Genomic DNA, 25,442 nt, shown 5'->3' with positions numbered 1-25,442 from the left:
ATTTCTTACAAGACAGATTTACTTCTTGTTTTTTAAATAATCTTAAAAGTTTCTCGGGGGACCTTCTCCTTTTCTCGTTTGATCTCATTATGTTTTTAATTTTTTCCACTTTATGCTAAAGAGGTTCTAACAGTGGGAGGCGGTTCCTTTAGGTTATTTCTGGAAAACAGTGTTTAGTTATTGAACAATGTTCTGACAGCTGCTCTTCTGGGTTTCTCATGAGTAACCTGAAGAGTTCGGTTCCTGACCCTCCGCGTCCCGGAGGTCACGGCCGTGTTTGGGCTCCGCCTCGGCGGGACGACGCTGCCTCGGCTCCAGACTCTGAGCAAACATGTTTTTGGATCGTCAGGCGCACAGGAACCAGCAGAGGCTCGACCGCCGCTGTTCTGTCAGGTCTGCCCCAAATTCTGCAGCAAGGTGTGACTTTGTCCCGGGACCCTGGGTCCGGACGGTGAGGGCGTCCCCCCTTTAAGAGACGCACACAGACGCCTCTGAGACTGCATCAGAGCTGCATGAATGCTGGGAAAAGGACGTTTGAACTGGAATTCTGCTCCAGATCTGAAGGGAATAATTGGACTTTTGTGGTTCTGGATCAAACAACAAGTTCAGGTAAGGTGCTTCAAATCTGCCTCATTAGATGATCCTGACTTTCAGAATAAATGTATCAGAAATCTACATGTTTATTACACTTTTGAAGGTTTTATTTTGGTTCTTTCAAACATGCGACAGCTCACATGTTATTCTAAATGCCTTACAGTCACTAGACTGCCGTTAGTGCACATTAAATGTCCGTGTTTGATGAGTTTTTATTCACTTATGACGGAACTTTGAGGTGCAACTGATTCTGTTTGAACTGTTTTCCAGGAAACTGCAGACGAGGATAAATGTGTGAACGTTTGGAGGGACTGACGCTCCCACAGATGGCATCTCAACAGGTTTACCGCCTTCTGTTTCTATGCAAAGAAACATGTTTGGGAGTGAGATTGTAGTAATCGACCCCCCCTCTCAGAACCACACAAATCAGCTTTTATTTTGAAAGAGTTTGCCTGTTCTCCTCGTCCAAGTGTGGGCTTTCCCCGGGCGCCCCGGCGTCCTCCCCCACTCCAAAAACAATCTTCACAGGGTGATTGGTTTTGTGTGATTGTGTGGCCCTGCGGCAGGGCGTGTCCAGGGTGCCCCCCACCCTCGCCCAACAGCAGCCAGGTTAGGCCACGCCGGCCCCCGTGACCCTGAAAGAGAACGGATGGATATCTAAAGCAGCAGAGATGCTCTGATCTTCCTCTCGTCAAAAATCACTTCCTGTTTCGCTGAGATTTATTCCAAAAGTCCGAACTCTTCCTCCCGTTTATAAGACGTGCCGAAAGTTCCACCTTCATCCGGAACAACACCGGATTCTACTGCTCCTCCAAAGGAGCCTCTCCAGGATCACATTGACGTACGCCCCAAAGGTCATAGGTCACATCCTTCAAGACGTTTTAGAGGCTCAGACTCTACGAAGTAATATTCCTGCCACAAAACAGGAACAACATTTCCCAACGCTGCAATTCAAATGTTTAGTTTTAGAACTTTCTAAACTCCAAATGAAAAAAATGGTCCCAGTTTTTAAAATCTCTGATTTCAAAACAGATGTTTGCGTTTTTTTTATAACACGCGTGACTTCAGACAACTGTAGCTCCCCTTTCTGCTGAGCTCAGCGTAACAAACGTGCCACCTGTCCAGCCAATCACAGACAAGAGGGTTCATCGGCTGTGTGGGTCAACCCCCCCCCCTCGTAAAGGTGCATGTGACGAAGGCGTTTGTGGCTCGGGGAGCTAAGATGGCGAGTTTCCAGAGTTCATTTTTAATGCAGAAGATGGAAAGCCAGCGTCACAGAGTTGCCCGATTGTCCTGACGAGTGTGAAATGAGCTCAGGTATCAGTTTTAGAAATAACTAAAGAGAAACTCTTGTAGAATAAAATGTTATTGCGTGGACCAGAGACCCCCCCTCCCCGGTACCAGAGTTGGCGTTCTTTGAATTTCCGTCTCTCTCTACACAATTAAGGTAAATCCAGGGGATCTGAAGAGGGGAAAAAGCAACCGGTACCGGTCCGTGGGTCACTTTTCTGATTCTGAAGGAAGTTTTGCGTTTTATGTTCCTGCAGGGAGGCGACGACTTATTTAAGCCAAATAACAAGGATTATTACAAAAAACTCAGAATTGTGTAAAAATACAGAAACCAATGCGATGATAGTAAATCCAAAGCTCATCGCAGTACATAGAAAAAATATATGTGACTTCACAAAGCAGAGGATACATATTTTTAAGTAATTATAAGTAAAAACACATATTAGATCCATATTAATATGATAAATAGTGAGAGTTTGAAGTTTGGATATGATGGGTCAGGTGAAGGGAGCCGCTCTGATCTTAAAGCAAAAACAAACATTTGTTATTAAAAGTATACTACTTTAGAATAAGACATATGGATAAATCAAGCTATGATAAAGAATTGGAAGCTATTTTGTGGAAACACGATGGCTGACCTTCATAGAGATTTATGGATTTGGATCCAATCAGTTGGTTCTCTCTGGTTTAAACTCCCATCAACACAAGGATGCTGCTAATAAAGTTGTTCCAACAGTGAATTCAATTATTATATTTAGAAAATACCAGTTTTAATTAACCTTTTATTTATATTCTTATTAATTCGTGGCACCTTAAAAGTTCCAGTTTTTTTGCTTCTACTTTGACAGGAATGGGTTGAGGAATAAATCTAGATCCCATTTTAACGGTTGCTATTGGAGATCAGGAGAACAAAGAGAGTTTAAAGCAGCTGCAGATAAACTTCCCCCTCAAAAGTGACGGCACACTGGAGGCTGAACAGATGTCGGACAGCCCATGTCGGTCTGAGACCACTGCTCTAGGAGAACTCAAACTATGACCTTCACAAACATGCACCGTGTGATCGCAGAGACCGACCGCCACCCTGCTGACCTCCATCCTGGCTGTGGTTCTCAGCTCTCTGCAGATTGGCTACCACACCGGTAACGTCAACGCTCCAGCCAAGGTACCCCAACCGCCGGCTTTCTTACCTGTTTGCCGTCAAAGCTGCATTTTAGGTCAGAGAGCGGCTGCAGCCTGATCCAGCAGTCGTGCTTGGAGAAGCTGAACGGCAGACAAATATAACACCGCCTTGGGGAGCCACTGAAAAATGTCTCCCCCAGGTCTGGCTCCTGGTTTCTAGGGTCCTGCTCCCTAAAGTCAGACGCCGTGTCTATTGTTTGATGAGCAGATCATTGAGGAGTTCTTCAACCACACGTGGAGATCCAGACACAACCAGACGATGACAGATCACGGCCTGACGCTGCTGTGGTCGCTCTCGGTCAGCATCAAAGACTTCGGGGCCTTGCTGGGCTCGCTGGGAGTCAAATATCTGGCAGATTCTTACGGCAGGTAAGAAAGGAACCTCTCAGATCTGGTGACTTTGACTCCTTGTGTCTAAATTTGATTCTCCCTGCAGGCGCAACTCCATCCTAATAGTGAACTGCCTTTCTGTGGCAGCGGCTTGTTTTATGTTTGTTTCCAAAGCCTGCGAGTCCTTTGAGGTTCTGATCCTGGGACGGCTGGTGTTCGGCCTGTTCTGTGGTCTGGTCATGAGCCTGAACCCTCTCTACATCCAAGAAGTGTCTCCCACCAAGCTGAGAGGAGCCTTCGCCACACTCAACCAGGTCTCCCTGGCCTCTGGCACCCTGGTGGGGATGGTGAGGACCGCGCAACCAATTAGATTTGTGAGAGACTCACATCTGCTGGTGCCAGTCATCGTCCCCCTGCATCGTCTTCTGCAGGTGGTCGGCCTTGAGGCCGTTCTGGGCACCGAGGACCGCTGGGCCATGATGCTGTCCCTGTCTCTGATCCCAGCTCTGACCCAGTACCTGCTGCTTCCCTTCTGCCCCGAAAGCCCTCGATACCTGCTGATCAACCGAGGAGAGGAACAGAGAGCCAAAGCCGGTCAGTTCAACACCTTTCACACCTGGAACATGCTAGCGCTACTCCTGTATAGATAGCTTGGTCTGCTCTCAAAAGTGCAGCGTGAAGTCAACCTAAACATTTCCAATGGGAAGAAATCTACTAGTCTGTGAGGAGACTAAGTTTTTTTTATTTTTGCTTTCAATAACTTTTTTGCTTTCACATTTTTTCCCCCCAACACATACGTTTGTACGGAGCCCGTGTCCTGACATGGATAACATAAAATATTTTGTTCCCACAAATTAATATTTCGTGTGAACGAAATGATTATTCCCGTCATAAGTCATTCATAAACACGGATATGCTCTCCGTCCGGCCGCAAAAGCCGCTTTCAGCGGTAACTACCGTGTCTCTGCGACCCACATTCTTTCAAGAAAGGCAAAACAAGAATAATCAAATTATTATTGTCTCAATGAATATAAGAAAAACATCATTAGATTTAGGATGCCCAATCTTTGTGCTCCGCCATACCGCAGCGATTCTCTGGACATAGCTCCTGGCTCCGCCGCAGAGCTCTTTTGCTCGTCATGCCGGCATTCGGGCAGCTGCCAGCCACCTGCGGTATAGATATTGTAGTTTAGGGTCCAATAGGAATAATAACATTCAGGAATTGTCTTTTATTAACATCCGAAGGTTAGCAGGCTACATGCTACGAAGCCAATCGTTTGCCCTGTTGTTGCACTACAGTTAGAGGGACACGGTGATTGGTCGAGATGCATTATGAAGTTTGTGTGATGCATGATGGGATACGTAGCATGTAGCCTACTAGCCTTCGGATGTAAAGTGACTGCTAACAAGGATGATGCTTTTTAAAACAAATAAATCTGATCTCTAAACATCCTCCGTGTTTATGAATGACTTATGACGTAAATAATCATTTCGTTCACACAACTTAATAATTTTGTGGGAACGAGATATATTTTATTTTATCCATGTCAGGACACGGGCTCCATACATTTGCAACACAAAGGTTTTCTCATGCGTTGTGTCTCATCTCGCTTTTTTCCTGTCTTTGATTTTGCTCACACAAGTTTCAGTTTAGCGTGACAAAGCTGCTGTAGGTGTGGGCAAAATCAAAGCTAGAAGAAAAGCGAGATGAGTCACAACGCATGCGAAAATTTTTGTTTTGCAAACGCAAAAAGGTTTTTTGAAAGCAAAAATAAAAATTTTGAAAGCAACAAAAAAATGTGAAAGGAAAAGGAAATTGAAAACAAAAACATAAAATTGAAAGCAAATATTTAATATTAAAAAGGGTTGTGTGCAGCGTGTTGGCATAAATAATCCTCCATACACAGGGTGTGCAGGTGAAACATTAGGGCTTGTAGGACGTCCACACAAACTCCACCCTGATTGTCTCATTTCTAACAGTCAAGCTGCTGAAAGGAGCACACGTATCTTGTGAACAGCACTAACAGGCTCCATATTGCAGCATAAAAAAATGAAAAGTGCGTACGATGCGCCTGCATTTTCTTCCCCTAACGTGTTGTAGTAGTGCTCATTATCATCTGACGTGGTGGCAGCAGGCTCTCCCAGAATCACTTGAATTCTTTCTTTGATGACTTTTTTGGGGAACAATAAAAATCCCATTGTTTGGTATTTGGAGTCTGCTGGCTTAGGCATCCTATTTTCCAGTGATTTATTTCTTCACTGCTAAGAAGAACGCCGTCACATCATCCACCCATGGGAGCGGTGAGGCTTTACCTGCTTTCTCTGCTCTCTGTTCTGAAGACAAACTGTAAATAGTCTGTTTCAGTTTTTGCTGCACGTCTTTCTTTACCCCACAGCCCTGCTGAGGTTGAGGGACAGAGAAGACGAGGTGTTGGCCGAGCTGCAGGAGATGAAGGAGGAAGCTGCGCGCACAACCAGCAGCATCACCATCCGCCAGTTCATCGCAAAACGCAGCTACAGACAGCCCATCCTGATCGTTCTGACCGTCAACCTGGGCAGCCAGCTGTCTGGATTCAACGCGGTCAGTATTGGCTGGAGGTTTTTCTTTGTAGCTTTGAAGGAGGTCCACGCCTACAGCTAAAACTAAAATGAGTCATCCTTCTGACTGTTCTGGAGTAACAGCGACTTGGTGGTTGTTGCTGCCATCTGTCTGTGCACAGAAACACACGAACCTCCAAGGTTACAGTAGATTTGTTAACCAATGGAGATCAACACAGTCTAACCCACATGTGCTGCAGGCCGTTAAATAAAACAAAAACAAAAAAAGTCTGCAGGTTTTTTAGAAACATTTTTCAAGTGTTTTTAAAAAAAACTGCTTTTCATATTATGGGTGTTTTACAATAAATTATGTATTTTTCTAAATTACTTTTTGTTTTTAAAAAAACATATTTTTTTTTTGTTTTCCAATTGTAAAGTAGGTATATTTTTTAAATTCACTTATTTGTGTTTTCAAAATTTTTGTTATTTACTTATATATATATATATATATTTAGAATTTTTTTTATTATATATTCATTTTTTAAAGATATTTTTTGTGCTTTTCATACATTTTTATGTATTTCAATAAATATTCTGTGTTTTTCTAAATATTTATGTAAGTCACAATGATTTACGTTTTTTTAGTTATGTATTTAAAAAAAAAATTCCACTTTTTAAATACATTTTTTGTGTGTTTATAATTTACAAGTTAATTTTTCTTAAGCACAAAATGAAGACAACTGCAGTTAACAGGTGTGTGTGTGTGTGGACAGGCCCCGCCCCTTTGAGATTTGTATTACATCTGAACTAGAGCCCTGCGCGGGACTATTTTCTTCATCCCGCTCCCGCCCGCGCCCGCTGAATTTTTGACCAATCCCGCCCGCTCCCGCAACGTATGCGTTACACTCCCGCCCGCTCCCGCAATATCTATGTCCACTCCCGCCCGCACCCGCAAAACTCAGAGAATTTAGTCCCGCACAGTAATAGAGATGAATTGATTTTGTATCGTCCCCCGTCCCGCAGGAAAAAAACATGTATTTTTATTGATATTATTAAAGAGATTCATGTCCCTCCTCCAGCCTCATCTTTTGATGCATTCCTCTTGTGTAATGTGCAACATAATCATTAAATATATTTTCACAAATCCTGTTCGGTTAAAAGTGTCCGTGTGTGCGCGCGCAGACAGACGGCCTGAAGCGCGCTCTTAGTAAGAGAAGGGGCGGGGCGCACCCCCAACATCAGGTTACATGACAGAGGCCGTTGGGCGTCTCTACCTGGTGCCTTCAAGGAGCTTCAGTACATAAGAAACCAACAGCTGCACAGCCTAACGAAGTCCGCTTATATATATTCATGAGATATTCATGCCAGCACTGATCCCGCGAGGTTTATTTTTTGCCGCCTGCTCCCGCCCGCAGCACAATCCAAACCGCCCAATCCCGCGAGATTTGGGTTGGGTCCCGCGGGACCCGGCGGGACCCGATCCCAATGCAGCCCTCTAATCTGAACCTTACCGTAATGATAAAGATCCAGTAGCTTGTTGCTTTATGCTGCTTCATGGTTTTATCCCCCCCCCATCCCCCCCCCCCTCTCTTCTTCCCTCTTTTCCTTTTCCGTCCAACACCAAAGATTTTCAAACATGGTTGAAATGAATAAAGTTTGGCCTCGATTCCAAAAGGGGTTTATTCAGACATACCTCTGGTTTGTCTGAAGATTAATAACTCCTGTTGTTAAAGTAAAATATGTCCAACACAAGAGGCCCTCAGCTCTCATCTGTTTGCTCAGCTGTTGGACAGGACAAGTTAAAAAAAAAAAATGAAGACAACTACAAACTGACAGAAACTGAGCAAAAGCCATGACCTGCGGTGTTTAGGACAAAGTGTTGTTAGTTACACAGGAAACGCCTAAAAGGATCTGTAAAAACACCGGATTTTTTTCTGTTGAACGCAATTCCATACAATTATGCGAGGAAGCACCTCAAGAGAACGGCTCAGATTAAATGCAGATTAAAGCAGAAAAGTTCGAATAAATCCTGAGAAAAAAACACCAACAATCTCAAATAATTAATTAGTCAATTAATAACAACAATCAAAAGAACATTTTCAAAAAAATTCAATGCAAACTAAAAACTTCTCTTGTAGATCATCAATTATTCCACCAGGATGTTCCAGGCGTCGTTTGAAGACGCCAAATATCTGACTCTTGGTGTGGGAGTGGTCAATCTGACCTTCACCTTGGTGGCAGTAAGTTTCACCTCTTTCAGTATTCGGGTTTTTATTCAGGTCACTAAAGTCGGTCTTTCTCTCCAGTTCTTCTTGATGGAGAAAGCTGGACGGAGGAAGCTGCTGCTGACCGGCTTCCTCTTCATCTCAGCCTGTAACCTTCTCCTGACCGGCGTCGATTCCCTCCTGGTAGCCCCTCCCTCTTCGCGTTCTCCATTGCTGCGTTCCTGACAAACGTCTGAGCCTGCGTCTGCGTCTGCGTCTGCTTGCAGCACGTGCTCCCGCAGCTGCGCAGCCTGCAGGTGCTGCTGGTCTTCTGCATGGTGTCTGCGTACGAGCTGGGCCCCGGCCCCATCTCCTGGTTCATCGCCGCCGAGCTCTTCGACCAGCCCGGCAGACCCGTCGCCATGGCCTTCACCAGCCTGCTGAACTGGGGCGGGAAGTTCGTCCTGGCGCTGCTCTTTCCTCCGCTGCTGGTGCGTTTACACTTTCAAACTTCTGTGGAGACGCATTCCTTTCTCAATCCTCACCGAGGAGACGTCAGGTCGTAAATCTACCGTCAGTCAGACGGTAAAATAGATAGAAATCCTGTCCAGTTTGTGTTCAGTTCATATAAATCTGTTTCTGCACCTTCTTTAACCCTTGTGCTATCCTATAGGGTCAAAATGACCCCACCCTTACATTGACGCGTTCTCCCTACCATGACAAAGGTGGAAAGATTTCATGTAATCCATGGACACCAGTGAAAATCACAAATCATTGAAGAAAAAAGGTTCAGAGCACTGTCTAGTGGGTCTAGATGACCCACCTCCCAATGTTAAAGTGCTTAAGATAGAACAAAGGTTACATCAGTCAGATATTTTTATCAGGGAACCAGCAGAGTCCAGGAGAGAGGAAAAAGATCAGAAATTTGACTTTCAGGGCGTCTTCTTCCTACCGTGCAGTTTGGCTCCAGTCTGACGATCCGAACTGTTTCCTAATAATCGCCGTGTCTCCGTCTGGTTTACAGAAAATCTGCGGCGCCTACGTGTTCCTGCTCTTCAGCGCGGTGGCTCTGCTCGCCTTCGCCTTCACCTGGATTCGTCTTCCTGAAACCAAGGGTCGCACGTTTGACGATATCGCAGAGGAGTTCAGAGGAGCGGAGAGTCTCTCTCTGCTGAACAGCACAGGATTCAACACTTTTACCTGAGCAGCACCTGTAACTGTTGACCAATCACAGATCAGAACATAAGACCCACTCCCACCACCTTCTGATCCACTTTCAAAGCGTTCCCGGTGGACTTTGGTCGTCTTTGGCCAAAATAAAATAATTTGTCTCTGAGACTGACAGCAACTCCGCCCCCTTTCACTCCCCATAACTGAGAGCTCTCTGTTTACACACTCTCCCGCTAGCTTACAGCCCCTCGCATCCCCAACCTAAGATGGTGTCAAACAGCCGCTACGTACATTTTGCACGTGTGAAAATTGGTCACACGTGAACATACATGGAAAAAGTGAGAATTTTTACAGATGAACCTCGTTAAAACCACGGAAGAAGTACGAATAAACCACAAAGAACACGTGAATCAACGTAGAACATGAACCGCGTGTGAATATTGTGCCGTTTATACGCAATTCATTAGGGATTTGTGCATCAGTTACATCATTTGAACGTGATATGTGCGCCGTATACATGATATAAAAGTCATACATCTGTTGTTCATGCATGAAAATGCTGTTAGACTGGAAAGACACAAATATGTGTATACTTCTCGCAAAAATGTGTGTATAACCCTTGTGCTATCTTAGATGACCCCACCCTTGCATTGACGTGTTCTCCCTACCATGACAAAGGTGGATAAAGATGGAAAGATTTCATGTAATCCATGGACACCAGTGAAGATCACAAATCATTGAAGAAAAAAGGTTCAGAGCACTGTCTAGTGGGTCTAGATGACCCAACTCCCAATGTTAAAGTGCCTAGGATAGCACAAGGGTTACTTAACATAATACTTGCGTATAAACCACATTAAATACATGTAAATTTCTTAATTCTCAAGCGACCAAAAATTTTGAACGACTTAAAACCGAATTCATGTAAAAACCCGGCAAAACCCTCAACGGACGTCTGCGCACATCGATGAATGAGGAACGCAAGTAACACTTAGGAGTGACGTAGATCACGAATGAATCGCCAAAGAGCGACATTTCAGACGCAGATAAAAGCTCAAAAAGTGCATTCAGGCTGTGTGACCCGGCCTTTACGTCATCGGGCGAGCAATATCAGATCATTCCAGTTTAGATCCAGATTCCAGCTCAGACAAGGAAAACAAAGACGTTTGTGGATGTATCAGAATGGAGCAGAGCAGAAGTTTACGGCCCCGCCCCATGCCACAAATTCCATCTTTTTCAAACGACATTCTTTTGTCTGCTCCTGATTCACAATTTGAATAAAGAAATACTCAGAAATGCCATTATGAGCTTAATTATTTTATATATGTTATTGAGAAAAATGCCACATGAACATATCAAAAACACCCAGAAGACATTTTTCTGTAGTGGAGTGGGTCTTTAATGAGTCGGTTTAAAACAACACTTTTTCCAACCTCTGCAGGGACGTCACAGAGCAGCGCTAATTCCACAAAACAATACATTATGTAAATAAAATGTCACTATTTCTAGTTTCTAGTTTCTATTTTCTAGTTGGCAGCAAAGAAACTAAAATTTGTTTAAAATGACCAAAGTGTAAAACCCCCAAACTAAAATGTTGAATCTTTTCTGAACATTTTCCTCTTTTTTCCTTCTGTGTTTAACCTAAATCTTTTTTCAGATATGAAGTCACATTTTCTGACACTGATATAAAAGCAGAAGGAAACAGGAAGTTGAAGCATCACAGCAAATGTCAGAAATATGCTTCTGTGGGTCTAAAATCTAAAACTGTGACAAAGTCCTGTTGAATATAAAGTGGATGAACCTCATCTAAACCCTAATGCATGAAGTCAATCGTTCTGGCGGGAAAAACAGCAACAAAAAGAGAATAATAGAGAATTAAATCCTCTGCTTTATTTGATATCTATGGAAGTGATTCTGTAGCATAATTAAAAATAAAAGTCAAACCCAGGAATGCTTTTTCATTTTCAAAATGAAGCTGCCTTTTTTGACTCAAAATGAAAATGAAAAAGCAATCCTTCAACACTGCTTATTCTGTCACTTAAATAATTACAATGATAATGAAAATAGTATTTGGCATTTCATTTTCAAAATGTTCTCTGGTAAATGTGTAGCATAATTCATTTAAAAAATTTCTAATTTGACAATTAAAATGGATTAACAGAAATGCTTTTTCATTTTCAAAATGTAAATGCATCAAATGACTCAAAATTAAAATGAAAAATCAATACTTCAAAATGCTTTTTCATTTTCTACTTAAAAACCGATTATTCTGTGTCATAATTGAAATGAAAATGCAAAGAGGGGATTGCATTTTCATTTTAACATCCACCCTGCAAACATTGTCGCATTATTCAATTCGAATAAGTATTTCCAGAGGGGAGGCGAGGGGGTGACGTCAGTGCTATCTCTGTGTGTCCGGCTGCTAACAGACACATGCTAGGAGCAGTGTAGCTTAGTGTTAGCGGCAGAGAAGACGGCTTTGTGATGGTTGTGAACTTCTGATGACTGTACACAGCTTCTCAGGACCACATAGTAGCATTTACGCCTTCTGCGGTCCTCCTTCGGATGCACACGACAAGCTTGTTTTCTTCGGACCGCCAGCTGTCTTCGTATAGCGGAGCGCAAAGCTCCCGATTGCCGAAGGCGGAAATGCTACGATCTGAGAAACCATCATATGAATTTGTGTTTCCAGTTCAGAACAACATAAAGGATGATGTAATTCCCACATGTTTACATCCAAGATGCTCATTGCCGGTTCAGAGTTAGTCCACGGCTAATGTTTGTAGCACATATTAGCATAATGCCAACCAGTCTTTCGGGTCCTCCTTGCAGCAAAGAAAAAAGCACTGACCTCACGGATTTAAAAAAAAAAATATGAGCGAGCAGGCCCTTAATAATAATCATAACTTTAATGAAGCACATTTAGAAGATAGTCTCCTGCAGCTTGGCGCTGATTTTGCTGTTCGATGACAGCTGGAGCCCCATCAACAGCTATAGCAGATTTCACCATGCTAAACGTTTGCTGGTTGCACCAACACACACTCACACCACGGTAACCTCACTTGACAGCAGATTGTGTTTAAATTGGCCTCGACAACAAGCTTATCTGCTCCCTCTGAGCTCAAACTCACTGAAATAATACCAAGGAGAAACTATCAATGCTCAAAAGTGAGGAAACGTCGCCTCCTGCTGGATTCAACGACTCAATTCATATCACAATTTGTGGATGATTATAATTAATGTCAAATCCCATAGACTACTATAGAGAAATAAACAGTCATTCTATTGGTCCGAATAGCCACGTCAAGCGTTTAATTGACAGATTTTATCGAGTTGCTTTCAGTGGAAAGGGTGGCTCCATCCAGTTCTATAAACAGTCAAGGCTCCTCCCCTACTTCACATGCATGCAGCCGCTTTAGGTTATCGGGTCAGCTATTGTATTTATTTATTTATTTTTAAATATGTATCATATTCCAGTTCGTAGCTTCCAGTTAAAGGTATTACATTACTTCGGAAAGACTAATGCATTTCACAGGTCAAGACTTTTACTGGATTGTTGTGGTTTGTAAACTTAATCAAAAACAAAGCCTTACTTTTTCTAATGATGGAGTCCCTTTAATTATGAAATTGTGCGTAAAAAAGGATAGGTTAAGGTGTTTTTTCTAGACTAAACATGGTAAAAGATCACTTTTTACCTGCAACACGGCGGAGGTTGCATCAAAATGGAGGCAAGGTTGCATCAAAATGGATTTTGACCTGCAAGGAAACGTTTCATAATAATTTTTTTCGGCTGTTGGTGTTACAAATCTTTCAAACTCACAACATCCTTTTCACTTTATCCTTCTTTATTTGACATTACAGACATTAAGCTGCAGTAAAAACCTGACAAAACAGGAAGATTTAAGTGTAGACCATGAGAGCTGCCAGCAGGAGGCGCTCACAGGCCATGTTTAATTCCATTCGAAAAGGGACACGCCCACATGCAGCGCCTTATAGATGAGGGACGGCGTTTCCTACTGAAAGAACATCATGAACGTCTTTGCGTCAGCTCTGATTTTACTCTGGACTTTAGGTAAACAAACATCTGCTTTTATTTGACTTATTCTAGGAAGTCTTTTGGTTTTATTTTGAAATAAAATGGTGCTAAAGGTCGTGACCTTAAAACCCCAGGTCCCACTGATGGCAGAGAGGTCGAGCAGCCCCCCGAGCTGTGGACACGCCGAGGCGAAGACGCAAAAATGGACTGCAGCCACACCAAGGGTGCTGGCTACTACCAGATGTACTGGTTCAGGCAGCTGCCCGGAGAGAGCATGAGGCTCGTCGTGCTCACGACAGCCGGGACGGACAAACACGACTTTGGAGATTTCAGCACCGAGAAGTTCTCAGCCTGGAAGCCCGACGCTCACAGCGGAAGCTTCTCGGTGCTGAAGGTGGAGCCGGCGGATGAAGGAGTGTATTTCTGCGCCGTCGGCGCACAGTGCTGCAGAGGAGCTCGCCGCCTGAACAAAAACCTGAGCAAACAGTGAAACCCCAACGATGGCATATCTATAAAGCTGCTGTCGTGCAGCTGTGACCACAGAAAACATGAAATGATCTTTTATGGAACATTTTGAAGAAATATTTTTGTTTGACAAACTTTACAAAATACAAACTACGGGACAGAAAAAAACATCCAGAAACATCTCAATGAAGTGGTTGAGAACAAAAACTTTATTTAAGAGATAAAAATTTGAAAAAGAATTCTTAGAAATTGTACAAATAAGAAATGTGTAAGACAAAACGAGCTCCTGAGCGTCAAATCAAAGACTTTTATTGTCACTCTGCCCTCCAAACAGCTGCATACAAAGAAAATGAGATTATGTTTTCTGAGCTCTTAAGAGTTTAAGTCAATAATAAAAACATAAAATACTCATAAATACCAACAAAAATAAGTGCAATAAATAAAGAAAACTATTAAAAGTGATGATGTCTGCCTAAAAAAAGCTTAAATGTTCTGTATCACTGCTGGACAAAAACAAGCTTTATTTAACCCACATTTATGGCTTTCTATTGCTGCTGCAGTCGAGGTCGTACCGCCATGGAGAACCCTTTTTGTAAAAAACCATTCAACCAAAACAAAAAAACAAGAATAAAGAACTAAAAATTGATTGAGTATTTATTTCTTTGGCCAGTGACCATCGTTTAAACGGGATAACACCCTGTGCATTATCAGAAATTAACACGTTGGACGGTTCGGGCTTCTGCGTTAATTTCTGATAATGGACACTTTGTCGGCCATTAACCCTTACATAACACCTGTCATCTGGGATTCTACAGACTTCAGTTACAAGGGCGACAGAACTGAACACAAAAAAGAGATGTTTGGATGGATTTAAATGTAAACAAACATTTCAGCACAGACAGATGAGAGGCGGAGATGGACTCCGACTGGTCTGCAGCCACACATCTTAAAGTTTTAAGCTGGTCTGAGCCAAGCTTAACCTACAGCCACCTATTTAGGGTTAGATACCTGTCAAAGGAAAACATGCTCATACGCAAAGCCTCACACGCAGCTTCACATCTGGGCAGACTCCGCCTCCAACTCGGGGAAGTGTTAATATTGACCAGCATGAACTGTTGTTTATTTTTGTCTGTCAGTTGCAAAGCAGTTCTCCGTGGGTGACCTGCTGGACGCTCACGTTGTGGGTGTGGTCAACTTTGCTATAATATTTTCAGAATTCGCTCTAAATTCTTTATGACTACAACAGGTGTAGCGAGGAGATAAGGCCTCTGAAGCCCCGCCTTTCCCTCCTTGTGGTTGCCGCCCACTTCACGACGTCAACCCAAAGTCTAGTACTTGCATTACTCGGACACACTGGTTCACTCTAATAAGAGAAAGAGTAACAGTATGAAGGATTTCTGTGGAGTTGTTTTTAACAAAAGTTATGTTTTTTAGATGGTTTATGGTGAGTTACTAAGAAACTGTTTTTCTGTTTTTGTGTACTTTATTGACGGTCTCTCCAGTTCATCCTGGTCAATAGAACTACATCCAATGTTTTGCTCTGTGATGTTTGTGGATAAAGTAGGAAGAACAGTACGGATCATGTGACACGGACACTTTTCACAGAAAAAAAATGAAGGAAGATAACTTTTATTTATTAAAATAGTTTTTAATTGAATGCCATACGCTTAGTTATAATATACTTTTTGTGTCCAGCAGGGGGAGACAGATGTCAACAATTGAAAAATAGAATTTCACTTCCTGACTGAGAATGCAGCTTCCAGTGACTCCGCCCATGGCACTAATCAACGGGATGCATTTGCATCACCTGTGGACCTCAAAGCAGATGAAGCTGTGGAACCTCAGACCTGAACTTATCCAACATGAGGTTCTTCTTCTGCTCCTTCTGTTTGCTTCATTTGCGCAGCGGTTATGGTGAGGAGACACGACGTACAAGAAGACGACGGACGGACATTTTCCTGCATTCATGATGTTCTTCTTGTCCACAGGAACATCAGACACAAAGACGGTCCTCCAGACTCCAGCTTTCATCATCAAGAGAACCGGAGAATCCTTGAACAATGAGATTGAATGTTCACACAGCATAGAGAATTATGAAGTCATTATGTGGTACAAAACAAGCTGGAATGAAACTCTGAGATTCCTGGGATTTCTGAATCTGGGGTTCCCGTATCCAGAAGAGGATTTGAAAGCAAAGATCAGCTTTGAGGGAGACGGCAGTCAGAAATCTAAACTCAGCGTCTCTGATCTTCAGGTCAGCGATTCAGCCGTCTACTACTGCGCTGCGAGGCGACACAGTGCTGCAGATCCCATGCAGTCAATGCAAAAACCTTCCTTTATCTTCACTGATCCACAGCTGCAGACGCCCCCGTCTGCCTGAAGACCCGAGTGCTTTTATCAGCCGTTTGGATCTCCTCTGACTCTGACATGCAAACTGAAGATCACCCGTCAGAAACGCTCTGGAAGGTAGCAGCAGCGCCTCAGCGGCGCCACCGTGCAGACACGAAACAAAGACGCAGAAGACTCTCAGAGAACAACAAATCCATGTTTAACTAGAAGGAGCTGCATTTCCAGGAGAAAATGCAGGGTTGAATAATGTATTGCTGAATGAAAATGACCCTTAAAGAAATGATCAATGCTAACCATAAATAAAGTGAAAACAGTACAATAATAAGAAAGACATGTTTGTGAAAAGTGCCAGAGCCGGGTATCGAACCAGCGAGCTTCTGCTCTAAGGATTCCAAGGATTACAATGGAGACAAAAATCCTGGAAATCCTAAAATAACTGGAAAGTTCAAGGATTTGAAGGACCAAAAGTCGTAGCTGGAAAAAGCTAAAAGAGCTGAACATTTGAGTAGTTGAACGGTTAAAATAGCTGAACAATTGTAGGAGGAGTTAAGCGGCAGAGAATGGAGGAAGATACTAGAATAAAGAAAGAGAAACAGGAAAACAATGATTGAAGGATTTACAGCATTTAACCAATTATGAGAAAAATTTGAAACACATTTACATTTCTGAGGTAGAATCTAATAAAGATGACGCAAAGATTTCTACATTTTTCTTCAACATAAACATAACAGGAAGTAAACAATTCGTCCCGGAACCGTCCTAGACTGAAGGACCAGATTGTTTCAACAATTCTTCTTTCTATTTGTGCCTTTGAGCAAAAATTTAACCCTTACGACAAACTTTAAACGTCACCAAAATCTGCAGGCACCTAGCGCCTGGTGAAAAAGAATCTTGGACATAACACAAAACAAAAACACACAAACATCACAGTGGGAGAAACAATCAGAAACATTAACGGGGCCAAAATCTGGTATGGGACTCAAGAACAGTTCAAAATCCACTAAGAAACCAAAGGAAGTTTTTAAATTATTATGGGATGGCCACAGGACCTACGGCTTGGTGGCCATTTGACAACTTTCACAACGTGGTAAAAAAAACATCATTTTGTTCGCGCAACCTTCACTTAATTTAACACGCAAACTACCAGGCTAAATCTACAACCAAAGTCTCGCTGACCTTTGACCTCAGGATGAGGCTGCCATCTTGACACTCTCCCCTCCCCCCCCAAAATAAATCACCTTTCCACTCCGTAGGGATTCCGATCCATCTCCTGGAACATCATTGGGGAAAATGTTGGAATAAGAAGTTGTAGATTTTTAACAACATTAGCGTGGTGAGCTGGCAAAAATGGTGTTTCCCCTGTTGCTGATGGGGCCGTAGTGCACAGGTAGAGCGGTCGACCTCTGATCATAAGATTGCAGGTTTAATTCCCGTCTTGTCCACCCCTGTTTCAGACACTAAACCTCACATTGGCTCTGGTGTGTGAGTGTTTGAATGTGTCTGTGTTTGTGTGTGTGTGTGTGTGAATGGGACTGTGACTGTAAAGCGTTTTGTGCCTTAACGGAAGGCAGAAAAGCGCTACATTTGTATACCCCATTTACCTTTTACATTTTTTATTGGAATATTGTTCAAATGTAATACATGAAAACAACATGACACATGACATACGATATGAACAACATACGATATGGGGAAAGTGGGCGTGGCTAACAAAGTTCTCCGTTGCCAAGGAGATCCAAAAGTTTACTTTTGTTGATTCTTCTACAAATGACAGACCACTTCGCCACCCGCAGACGACCAAAAATAATGAAATGGTTGCTATGGAGATAAAACCAACAAAAGCCACCATGATGTAGAGGGAGAGATGAGTGAGATGCATGTAGCAGCCACTCGGACAGCAGGGGCGGGTCAAAGGTGGGCGGCAAAGGCAGGGGTGGGTAGTGCCAACGCAGCTCCTGGCTTAAATTCAAGTTTATTACAGATAAATACTTTACTAGAAGCAGAATGAATGGATCACAATGTTTAGAATACTGCGCTAGTTTGAGCAGGATGCTCACAAAATATTCACCAGTTTAGACTTTTAAACTTCCGGATTTAAATTGACAGCAAGTGTCTCTATTAGCTCCTCTTAACGCAAATAACGACCTACAAAAGGCATCCAAAAATCTTTAGAATGGGATTTAAACAGAGAGGCAGCTGCCAAGGGACCGTCTACAAAGTGCAAGCTCTAGAAAGGAGTGATAAAAAAAATCAATGCTGGCTAAAAACCAACCAAAAGGAATGAATGTTTACATTGATGTGTGCTAGTCATCAATACTAAACCTCATATTTATACTACAAGAACATCTTTAAATTGCTAGAATTTTTATAAGGGATATGAATCACATGACCAAAATTTTCTGAAGATCCTGAGGTTGCAAACATTCTTCACGTTACTAATTATCACTGGTTAATAGTTGGACTTTGTAGAAGTGCCCTGTTTAAGAGTTAAATAATAAAATAAGGTTAATTAATTTTAAATTTGTTTCATTTTGAATGCGTTGGGACTAAGTATCAGCAGATTCTCAAAATCGGACCACTCAGAACCGGGTCAGGGCCAAAAACACTGGATCTGTTCATCCCTGCTAATAGATCTTCAGTTCTGCTGCAGAAACAGGAAGTGATGCTCATCAGGACCAGCTCTGGAACCACCGCCCCACCTTCTGCGCCCAGACTCCACCTCGGCTCTTCACATCCATCTGCTGCACTTTTTTCTGCACATCATGGATGTGAGCCGGAGAACCGGTCTGCTGCCACTGACGCTCACCTGTCTGTGGATTGCAGGTAACTTTAGATCCTCAAAATCTGCTGAAGTATTCGTCCAGGGTTGCTCACTTTTCCGTACATCATCCTTGATCCACAGGTTTTGCTGCAAACGATGTGACCCAGACCCCCGCAGTGCTGACAGAACTGGGGGGCAATGCAACGACGGAGTGCAGCCACGACAAGGGGGGCTTTTATTTTTACATGCTGTGGTTCAGGCAGCTGTCGGGGGGAACGATGGAGCTGATCGTCTCCACGACGGCGGGCCAAAGCGAGCACGAATTTGGAGCTTTCAGCCAGGAGAAATTCTCAGCCACAAAGGCGGGGGTCTCCAGAGGAACCCTGACGGTGAAGAACGTGCAGCCAGAAGACAGCGGCGTGTATTTCTGCGCCGTGAGCCGTCACAGTGACGCAGAGAAGCACGGAAGCTGAACAAAAACCTCAAGCAGGAGCAGAAACATCAAACGGACACTGCAAGCACTAAAAGCTAAGATGTTATGGATATTTAGGGCTCGTTGGTTAGATGGAGATCAGATTCAGTTGATGAAAATAACATCAACGATTATCTATTTATTATTATCTCTGAGTGGTTTTGCACGGTGGTGCAGTGGTTTGCCTCACAGCAAGAAGGCCCCCTGTTCAAGTCCCAGCTGGGGTCCTGAAACAGAACAGCTTTCTGTGTGGAGTTTGCATCCGGGGGGGGTTTCTCCAGGGACTCTGGCTTCCTTCTATGGAGCCCCAAATTGTTCAGAATTAAATATATATATATATATATATATATATATATATATATATATATATATATATATAACCTTGTGCAATCACACAAGCAACCAATAAATATCTCATAAATATATACAGCGGGGAAAATAAGTATTGAACACGTCAACATTTCTCTCAAAAAACACATTTCTAATCGAGCTATTGACATGAAATTTTCACCAGATGTCGGCATCAACCCAAGTAATGCACACATAGAAAGAAATCCAAACATTTATGTCCATAAATGAAGTTATGTGTAATAAAGCGAAAAGGCACAGGGAATAAGTATTGAACACGCTTACTGAAATTTATTTAATTCCTTGTGCAAAAACCTTTGTTGGTGATTCCAGCCTCAAGACGCCTCCTGTATGGAGAAACCAGTGGAATACATTGCTCAGGTGTGATTTTGGCCCATTCATCCACACAAACTGCCTTCAAATCTTCAAGGTTCCAGGGGTCTCTTCTGTGATCCCGGATATTCAGTTCTTTCCAAAGATTTTCAATTGGATTCAAGTCTGGTGATTGATTGGCCATTGTAGCAGCTTTATTTTCTTTTTCTTCAACCAGTTGAGTGTCACCTTGGCTGTGTGCTTGGGATGGTTGTCTTGCTGAAAGATCCACCCTCTTTTCATCTTCAGCAGCCTGGCAGATGACAGCAGATTCTGATCAAGAATGTCTCCATACTTTTCTCCAGTCATTATTCCTTCAATGACATGAAGTCTACCAGTACCACATGCTGAAAAACAGCCCCACGCCATGATGCTCCCACCTCCAAACTTGACTGTTGGTATGGTGTTTTGGGGGTGATGTGCGGTGCCATTTTTCCTCCAAACATGTTGTGTCTTATGACATCCGAAGAGTTCAATTTTGGTCTCATCTGACCAGAGTATCTTCTCCCAGAACGTCATGGGTTTATCCAAATGTTGTGTCGCAAACTCCAAACGAGCTTCAACATGCTTCTTCTTCAAAAATGGATGTGTGCATGGAGGCCATGGCGGTTGAGTGCATTACTTGTTGTTTTCTTTGAAACAACGGTACCTGCTGATTCCAGGTCTTTCTGAAGCTCTCCACGAGTGGTCCTGGGCTGTTGGAGAACCCTCCTGATGATTGTTCTGACTCCTCTGTCTGAAATCTTGCGAGGAGCACCTGGCCGTGGCAGCTTTATGGTAATGCCGTGTTCTTTCCACTTCCGGATGATGGCCCCAATGGTACTCACTGGAACTTTCAGAAGTTTAGAAATGCGCTGTAACCAATGCCTTCAGTGTGTTTTGCAACAATAAGGTTGCGTAGGTCTTTGGACAGCTCTTTGCTTTTACCCATCATGCAATGCTTCTCGTCTAACACCTTGCTGGTGAGAAACCTTTTTAAAAGGCATCAATCAGGACTATACCAGCTGATATTACTTTGCACTAATAGGGGGCAGGTTAACCTTCTGAATACTGACAAACTCCAGCTGCTTTCTTGGCTTGCCAGACCTTTTTACCCCTCCTTTTCTTCATGTGTTCAATACTTATTCCCTGTGCCATTTCACTTTATTACACATAACTTCATTTATGGACATAAATGTTTGGATTTCTTTCTATGTGTGCATTACTTGGGTTGATGCCGACATCTGGTGAAAATTTCATGTCAATAGCTCGATTAGAAATGTGTTTTTTGAGAGAAATGTTGACGTGTTCAATACTTATTTTCCCCGCTGTATATTAAAAAAACATAAAATTGTGAAAAACCTCCACACAGATTTTAAATTAGCCAGTTTACTATAAAAACCTGTTCATGTTGAACATTATTACAATTCTCTGATTTTTTCAGAACCTCGGACTTCTAAATTAATATTTTATCTCACATCTTTCACATTGCTGTTTTTCAGAATGACTTATTTATTTCCCGATGAGCTTTTTCAGCAGAATGAGTCCGTCTGTCAATTAAACAAGACAAGGCGGAGACACTTTTGTGATTGGCTACTCCTTTACTCAGACATAAGCAGCAGCAGCCTAACTACATCCACTGAAGTTGCTTCAGCAACGTAGTGTTGCCTCAACACCAACAGTGTTGCCAGGTTGGAGGGTGTTAGACTAGGAGAATGTTGAGGGTTTCAGGTTTATTTATTTCTACATGCTAATCGTGATATAGAAGGTATAGGCTGTTTTTGGCTTCCATAACTTTAGCAATAAACAAAGCAGAAATGTCACTGTTTAACAAAAATACTAAAAAGGTTCTCCACAGTTTGTTTACCATCAAAGTTTACAGACACTATTAACAAACTGACATTATTTATTAATTGATGGAAAAAAACTCCCAAACCTTTACACAAACACTTCACCGCCATGAAAAGGTCACATGATTTTTGTAATACAGTGTTCACTCACTGTACACGGTTCAACTCTTGCAGTGCAGACTTTTGACTCTGTCTGCTTTCCCACCAGTAGGTGGAGACAATCCGTCCATATTAGCCCCGCCCTCAAACCCTCAAGGTGGGACATCTGCGTCCATCCTGTGAGCAGACAGGAGAGACCGACAGCTGAACACATTAAACATGATTGTCTTCTTGTTCCTGTTGTTTCCATCAGTGACTTCAGGTGAGTTTTCCCAGAAGAAGAATGTGGATCCGATTCATTTGAAGCTTTTAAAAACACGTCTGTTTTTCCTGACAGCTCCCTCCAGTAACGCCGTCCAGCAAACGCCCCCTTCCCTCATCAGGAGTCCCGGTCAACCGGTTCCCAGCCAGATCTACTGTTCACACAGCATCACAAGCTTTGATAACATCCTCTGGTACAAACAAGACAGCGGGGGGGCTCTGAAGTACCTGGGATATCTGAACCTGCAGTTCCCCTATCCAGAGAACGACGTGAAGGAGACCCTCAGCTTCAGCGGGGACGGCCGTTCGCACTCCAACCTCAGCTTTTCCAGGCTGTCTGAAGACGACTCCGCTGTGTATTTCTGTGCTGCTAGGAGGGCACAGTGCAGCGGAGCCTCGCGCAGGCAATGCAAAAACCCAGCAGACGGAGCGAAACATCTGCGCAGCCGTCATCGCAAAAACACATCAGAAAAACAGTGGTGAAGGTTCACACGCCACTTCCTGGTTTCAATCAGAAATGATCAATTCTCAACGGAAACCGGCGCTTTAGATGGATTCCCCCAAAATCAGGCTGCTCCATGACTTCTCTGGAAGAGCCAAAGCAGGGGGGCCAAACTTTTTGCAAAGAGGGAGAGATTTGGGGGGTGAATATTTGTGAGGACCAACCTTCAACTATTTACTAGAAATTGTATTAAAATTACATACTTTTCATTTCTTTTTGCAGAACAGAAGAAACGCCATATACATTTTTGTTTTTACCAAAGAAAATGAACCCAGAGGAATTTGGGGGTTAATTCTGATCCACATGGATCATCTGACCACAACACATCTTTACCTTGATTAACGTTTTACCATTGAAATCTAATTTCATAGGCAAAAGAATGAAGTCATTCATGCACAACAACCATTTTCCTGGTTGGGTGGTCTGAAACAAATTTTATGAGGAGCATCAGCTGTGGCTCCGCCCATTTTTTCACCATAAGATCAAGAGGTTCGACTCAGAGAGAAGCACGGAAATGATCAGTTCAACCACACCAAGACAAAAATGATCATCTTTTTGGTCGGTGTTGCCTTTAAAGCCATGTTGGTTTCAGGTAAAGTCCAAACATTTCTGACCTGAGCTTCAAAAACGTTTTTTGACCATTTCTCTCCTTCTGCCATCCAACAGGCGTCTCGCTCAGCGGTCAAATCCAGCAGTATCCAGCTGAAATGTACATCAGGTCTGGAAATCAGGCTGACATCGGATGTTCTCACAGCATCGACTCCTACAACCGAATCCTGTGGTACCGGCAGGAGAGCGGCGCCCTGCAGCTCCTGGGTTACATGTACGCGGGCTCCCCGAACTCAGAAGGCGCGGTGACCATCGCGGGGGGGTCTTCGAAAGGCGAGAACTGCACCCTGACGACAGAAACCCTCCACTCCCCGGGGAGTGCGGTTTACTTCTGTGCCGCTAGTTTCCACAGTGCAGCAGGTCCGCGCCCCACCATACAAAAACCTCCCAAACGCCAACCTTCATGCTGCCACTTCATTCCTGACTCCGCCCCTTCGCAGCTGCATTCAAACCAGCTCTGGTCAGATTGTAATCAGAGGTTAATGGGGAGGGTCTCACCGACAGCAGCTTTCACCACCAACCTCCAAACTTTAGATCAAAACGGGACAAAAGTTCTGCATCAGAGACATCCGTGATGGCTCGCTTTCTCTTCCTGTTTTCGGTCCTGAACCTGTGGCTTCAAGGTAAAAGCGTGCATCTATGACCCAAATTAAAGGGATTTTATAGTATTCTTTCAGCGCCTGTGTGTTTCTGTCAGGTTTTTGTCAGGATGTGATCCAGCATCCAGAGATCAGCTGGAGTTTTGCTTCCCGGTCTGCAGAGATGACCTGCCGACACACCAGAGACAAAGGTCACAACCAGATGTACTGGTTCAGGCAGCGCCCCGGCGAGGCCATGACCCTCGTGGCGTACACCGTGTTTGGCGGGACACCGGACTACGGCGGCGGCCCTCAAACCAAATATTCATCCGTCAAAGAGACCATTGAGGAGGGGGCTCTGACTGTGAAGGACCTGCAGCCCGACGACGCCGGCCTGTATTTCTGCGCCGTCAGCAAACACGGTGATGCAAAGAGCCAGGAAGGCTGAACAAAAACTCATGGGCACACCTCTCCCCAGTAGGTGGCGCTGACGGTCTATGAAAGGTGAACTGAGCAGGTTAAAAGGATGAGCGTGTCAGTAGGTTGGAGCCACTCGAGACAGGAGATCATGCCGCCACTCTTCCTTTCATTTGTGCTCATAGGTAACCATCAGAAAACCAAATTGTAGCGCATTTTTTACCCACGTTAACAGTTCTTCTCTTCGTAGGTGTTTGTCTGGGTGTTGAAATCAAACAAACACCTTCAGAGACTTTAAAAAACCCAGGAGACGAAGTCCAGCTGGTCTGCAGCCACGGGAAAACCGACTACACCTACATGCAATGGTACCAGAAACCCGCAGGAGATCCAGCTCTGAAGCGGATCGGACACCTGAATTACGGCGACGCGGAAACAGAGACTTCCTTCGGAAACCGCTTCAGAATCGCCGGGGATTTGAGTGGCGAGAAGGCCAAGAACGCCTCTCTGTTCGCCCAGAAGCTGCTGGTGGAGGACTCTGGCGTGTTCTACTGTGCAGCCAGCTATACACGCCAGCGGCAAACCCACACGCCTTCATACAAAAACTCAAGCCCCTCCCACATTTGGTGCCAGCAGCTTTTCCTGTTATCCTCACTTCCTTTGCAGACTTTAGTCTGGTCTGCAGAGTGAAGCTCAGACCAAGAACGTCTTTATTTCTGCTTTTTGTTTATGCAAGGATTACAATGAGGCTTCTCATTGAGTCTTTTTGATCCAGGAATTAGTCTGCTCCCACTGAAGTCATCAAAAATCCTGCAGCCAAGACAAAACGGACCCCTGAGTGACCCTGTGGTACCAGCGGCCTCCTGCAGACACTTGCAGCCTCTCAGGGGTTTGGACGATGGAGAACCCAGACGGAGGTCCGAGTCCAGAAAGAAGGGAACCCGCTGCAGCGAGGGTTGAACATAAGCCACAAAAACCTGAGCCTTCAATCTGAACCTCAGGTGGGAAGTTTCTGGTTAGACACGCCCCCTTTCATGACCTCACT

The 25,442-nt window shown here is 43.7% G+C and overlaps 1 protein-coding gene, 1 long non-coding RNA gene and 4 gene segments (V, D, J or C); all 6 read left to right on the top strand.

Moving 5' to 3' along the window:
* Positions 1–138: 138 nt before the first annotated feature.
* Positions 139–11,537, top strand: slc2a1c (solute carrier family 2 member 1c). The gene is made up of 11 exons (XM_023951937.2): positions 139–609; positions 865–935; positions 2,951–3,046; positions 3,272–3,432; positions 3,500–3,740; positions 3,825–3,987; positions 5,790–5,974; positions 8,070–8,171; positions 8,238–8,339; positions 8,423–8,626; positions 9,160–11,537. Exons 2-11 carry the CDS (start codon positions 885–887, stop codon positions 9,337–9,339), a joined length of 1,485 nt encoding a protein of 494 aa, XP_023807705.2. The 5' UTR covers positions 139–609; positions 865–884; the 3' UTR covers positions 9,340–11,537.
* Positions 11,538–13,201: 1,664 nt separating this feature from the next.
* Positions 13,202–13,970, top strand: LOC144989134 (T cell receptor beta variable 29-1-like). The segment is given in 2 exon segments: positions 13,202–13,374; positions 13,473–13,970. Coding segments are annotated over 2 exon segments (399 nt in total).
* Positions 13,971–15,588: 1,618 nt separating this feature from the next.
* Positions 15,589–15,909, top strand: LOC144989135 (uncharacterized). Its single transcript, XR_013653287.1, has 2 exons — positions 15,589–15,717; positions 15,792–15,909. It is a non-coding gene; the product is annotated as an uncharacterized LOC144989135 (long non-coding RNA).
* A 2,079-nt stretch (positions 15,910–17,988) lies between these two features.
* Positions 17,989–19,501, top strand: LOC111946839 (T cell receptor beta variable 29-1-like). The segment is given in 3 exon segments: positions 17,989–18,085; positions 18,803–18,975; positions 19,055–19,501. Coding segments are annotated over 2 exon segments (393 nt in total).
* A 4,338-nt stretch (positions 19,502–23,839) lies between these two features.
* LOC101175540 (T cell receptor beta variable 6-1-like) lies at positions 23,840–24,431 on the top strand. The segment is given in 2 exon segments: positions 23,840–24,028; positions 24,103–24,431. Coding segments are annotated over 2 exon segments (378 nt in total).
* Positions 24,432–24,509: 78 nt separating this feature from the next.
* Positions 24,510–25,421, top strand: LOC144989132 (immunoglobulin kappa variable 1-39-like). The segment is given in 2 exon segments: positions 24,510–24,585; positions 24,651–25,421. Coding segments are annotated over 2 exon segments (513 nt in total).
* The last annotated feature ends 21 nt before the right edge of the window (positions 25,422–25,442 follow it).

The sequence above is a fragment of the Oryzias latipes genome, chromosome 22 (assembly GCF_053564925.1).
Source record: "Oryzias latipes strain Hd-rR chromosome 22, Olatipes_Hd-rR_3.1".
Lineage (NCBI taxonomy): Eukaryota > Metazoa > Chordata > Actinopteri > Beloniformes > Adrianichthyidae > Oryzias > Oryzias latipes.
Note: the sequence above shows the minus strand (reverse complement) of the source record. Positions and strands in the feature narration are given on the sequence as shown.

What these genes read in the sequence shown, in the direction of transcription:
- slc2a1c (XM_023951937.2), top strand. Translation starts at nt 885, where the DNA reads ATGTGTGAACGTTTGGAGGGACTGACGCTCCCACAGATGGCATCTCAA. An exon ending in ACGTCAACGCTCCAGCCAAG is followed by an intron (nt 3,047 to 3,271) that starts GTACCCCAACCG and finishes TTTGATGAGCAG; the next exon opens with ATCATTGAGGAGTTCTTCAA. An exon ending in CTGGCAGATTCTTACGGCAG is followed by an intron (nt 3,433 to 3,499) that starts GTAAGAAAGGAA and finishes TTCTCCCTGCAG; the next exon opens with GCGCAACTCCATCCTAATAG.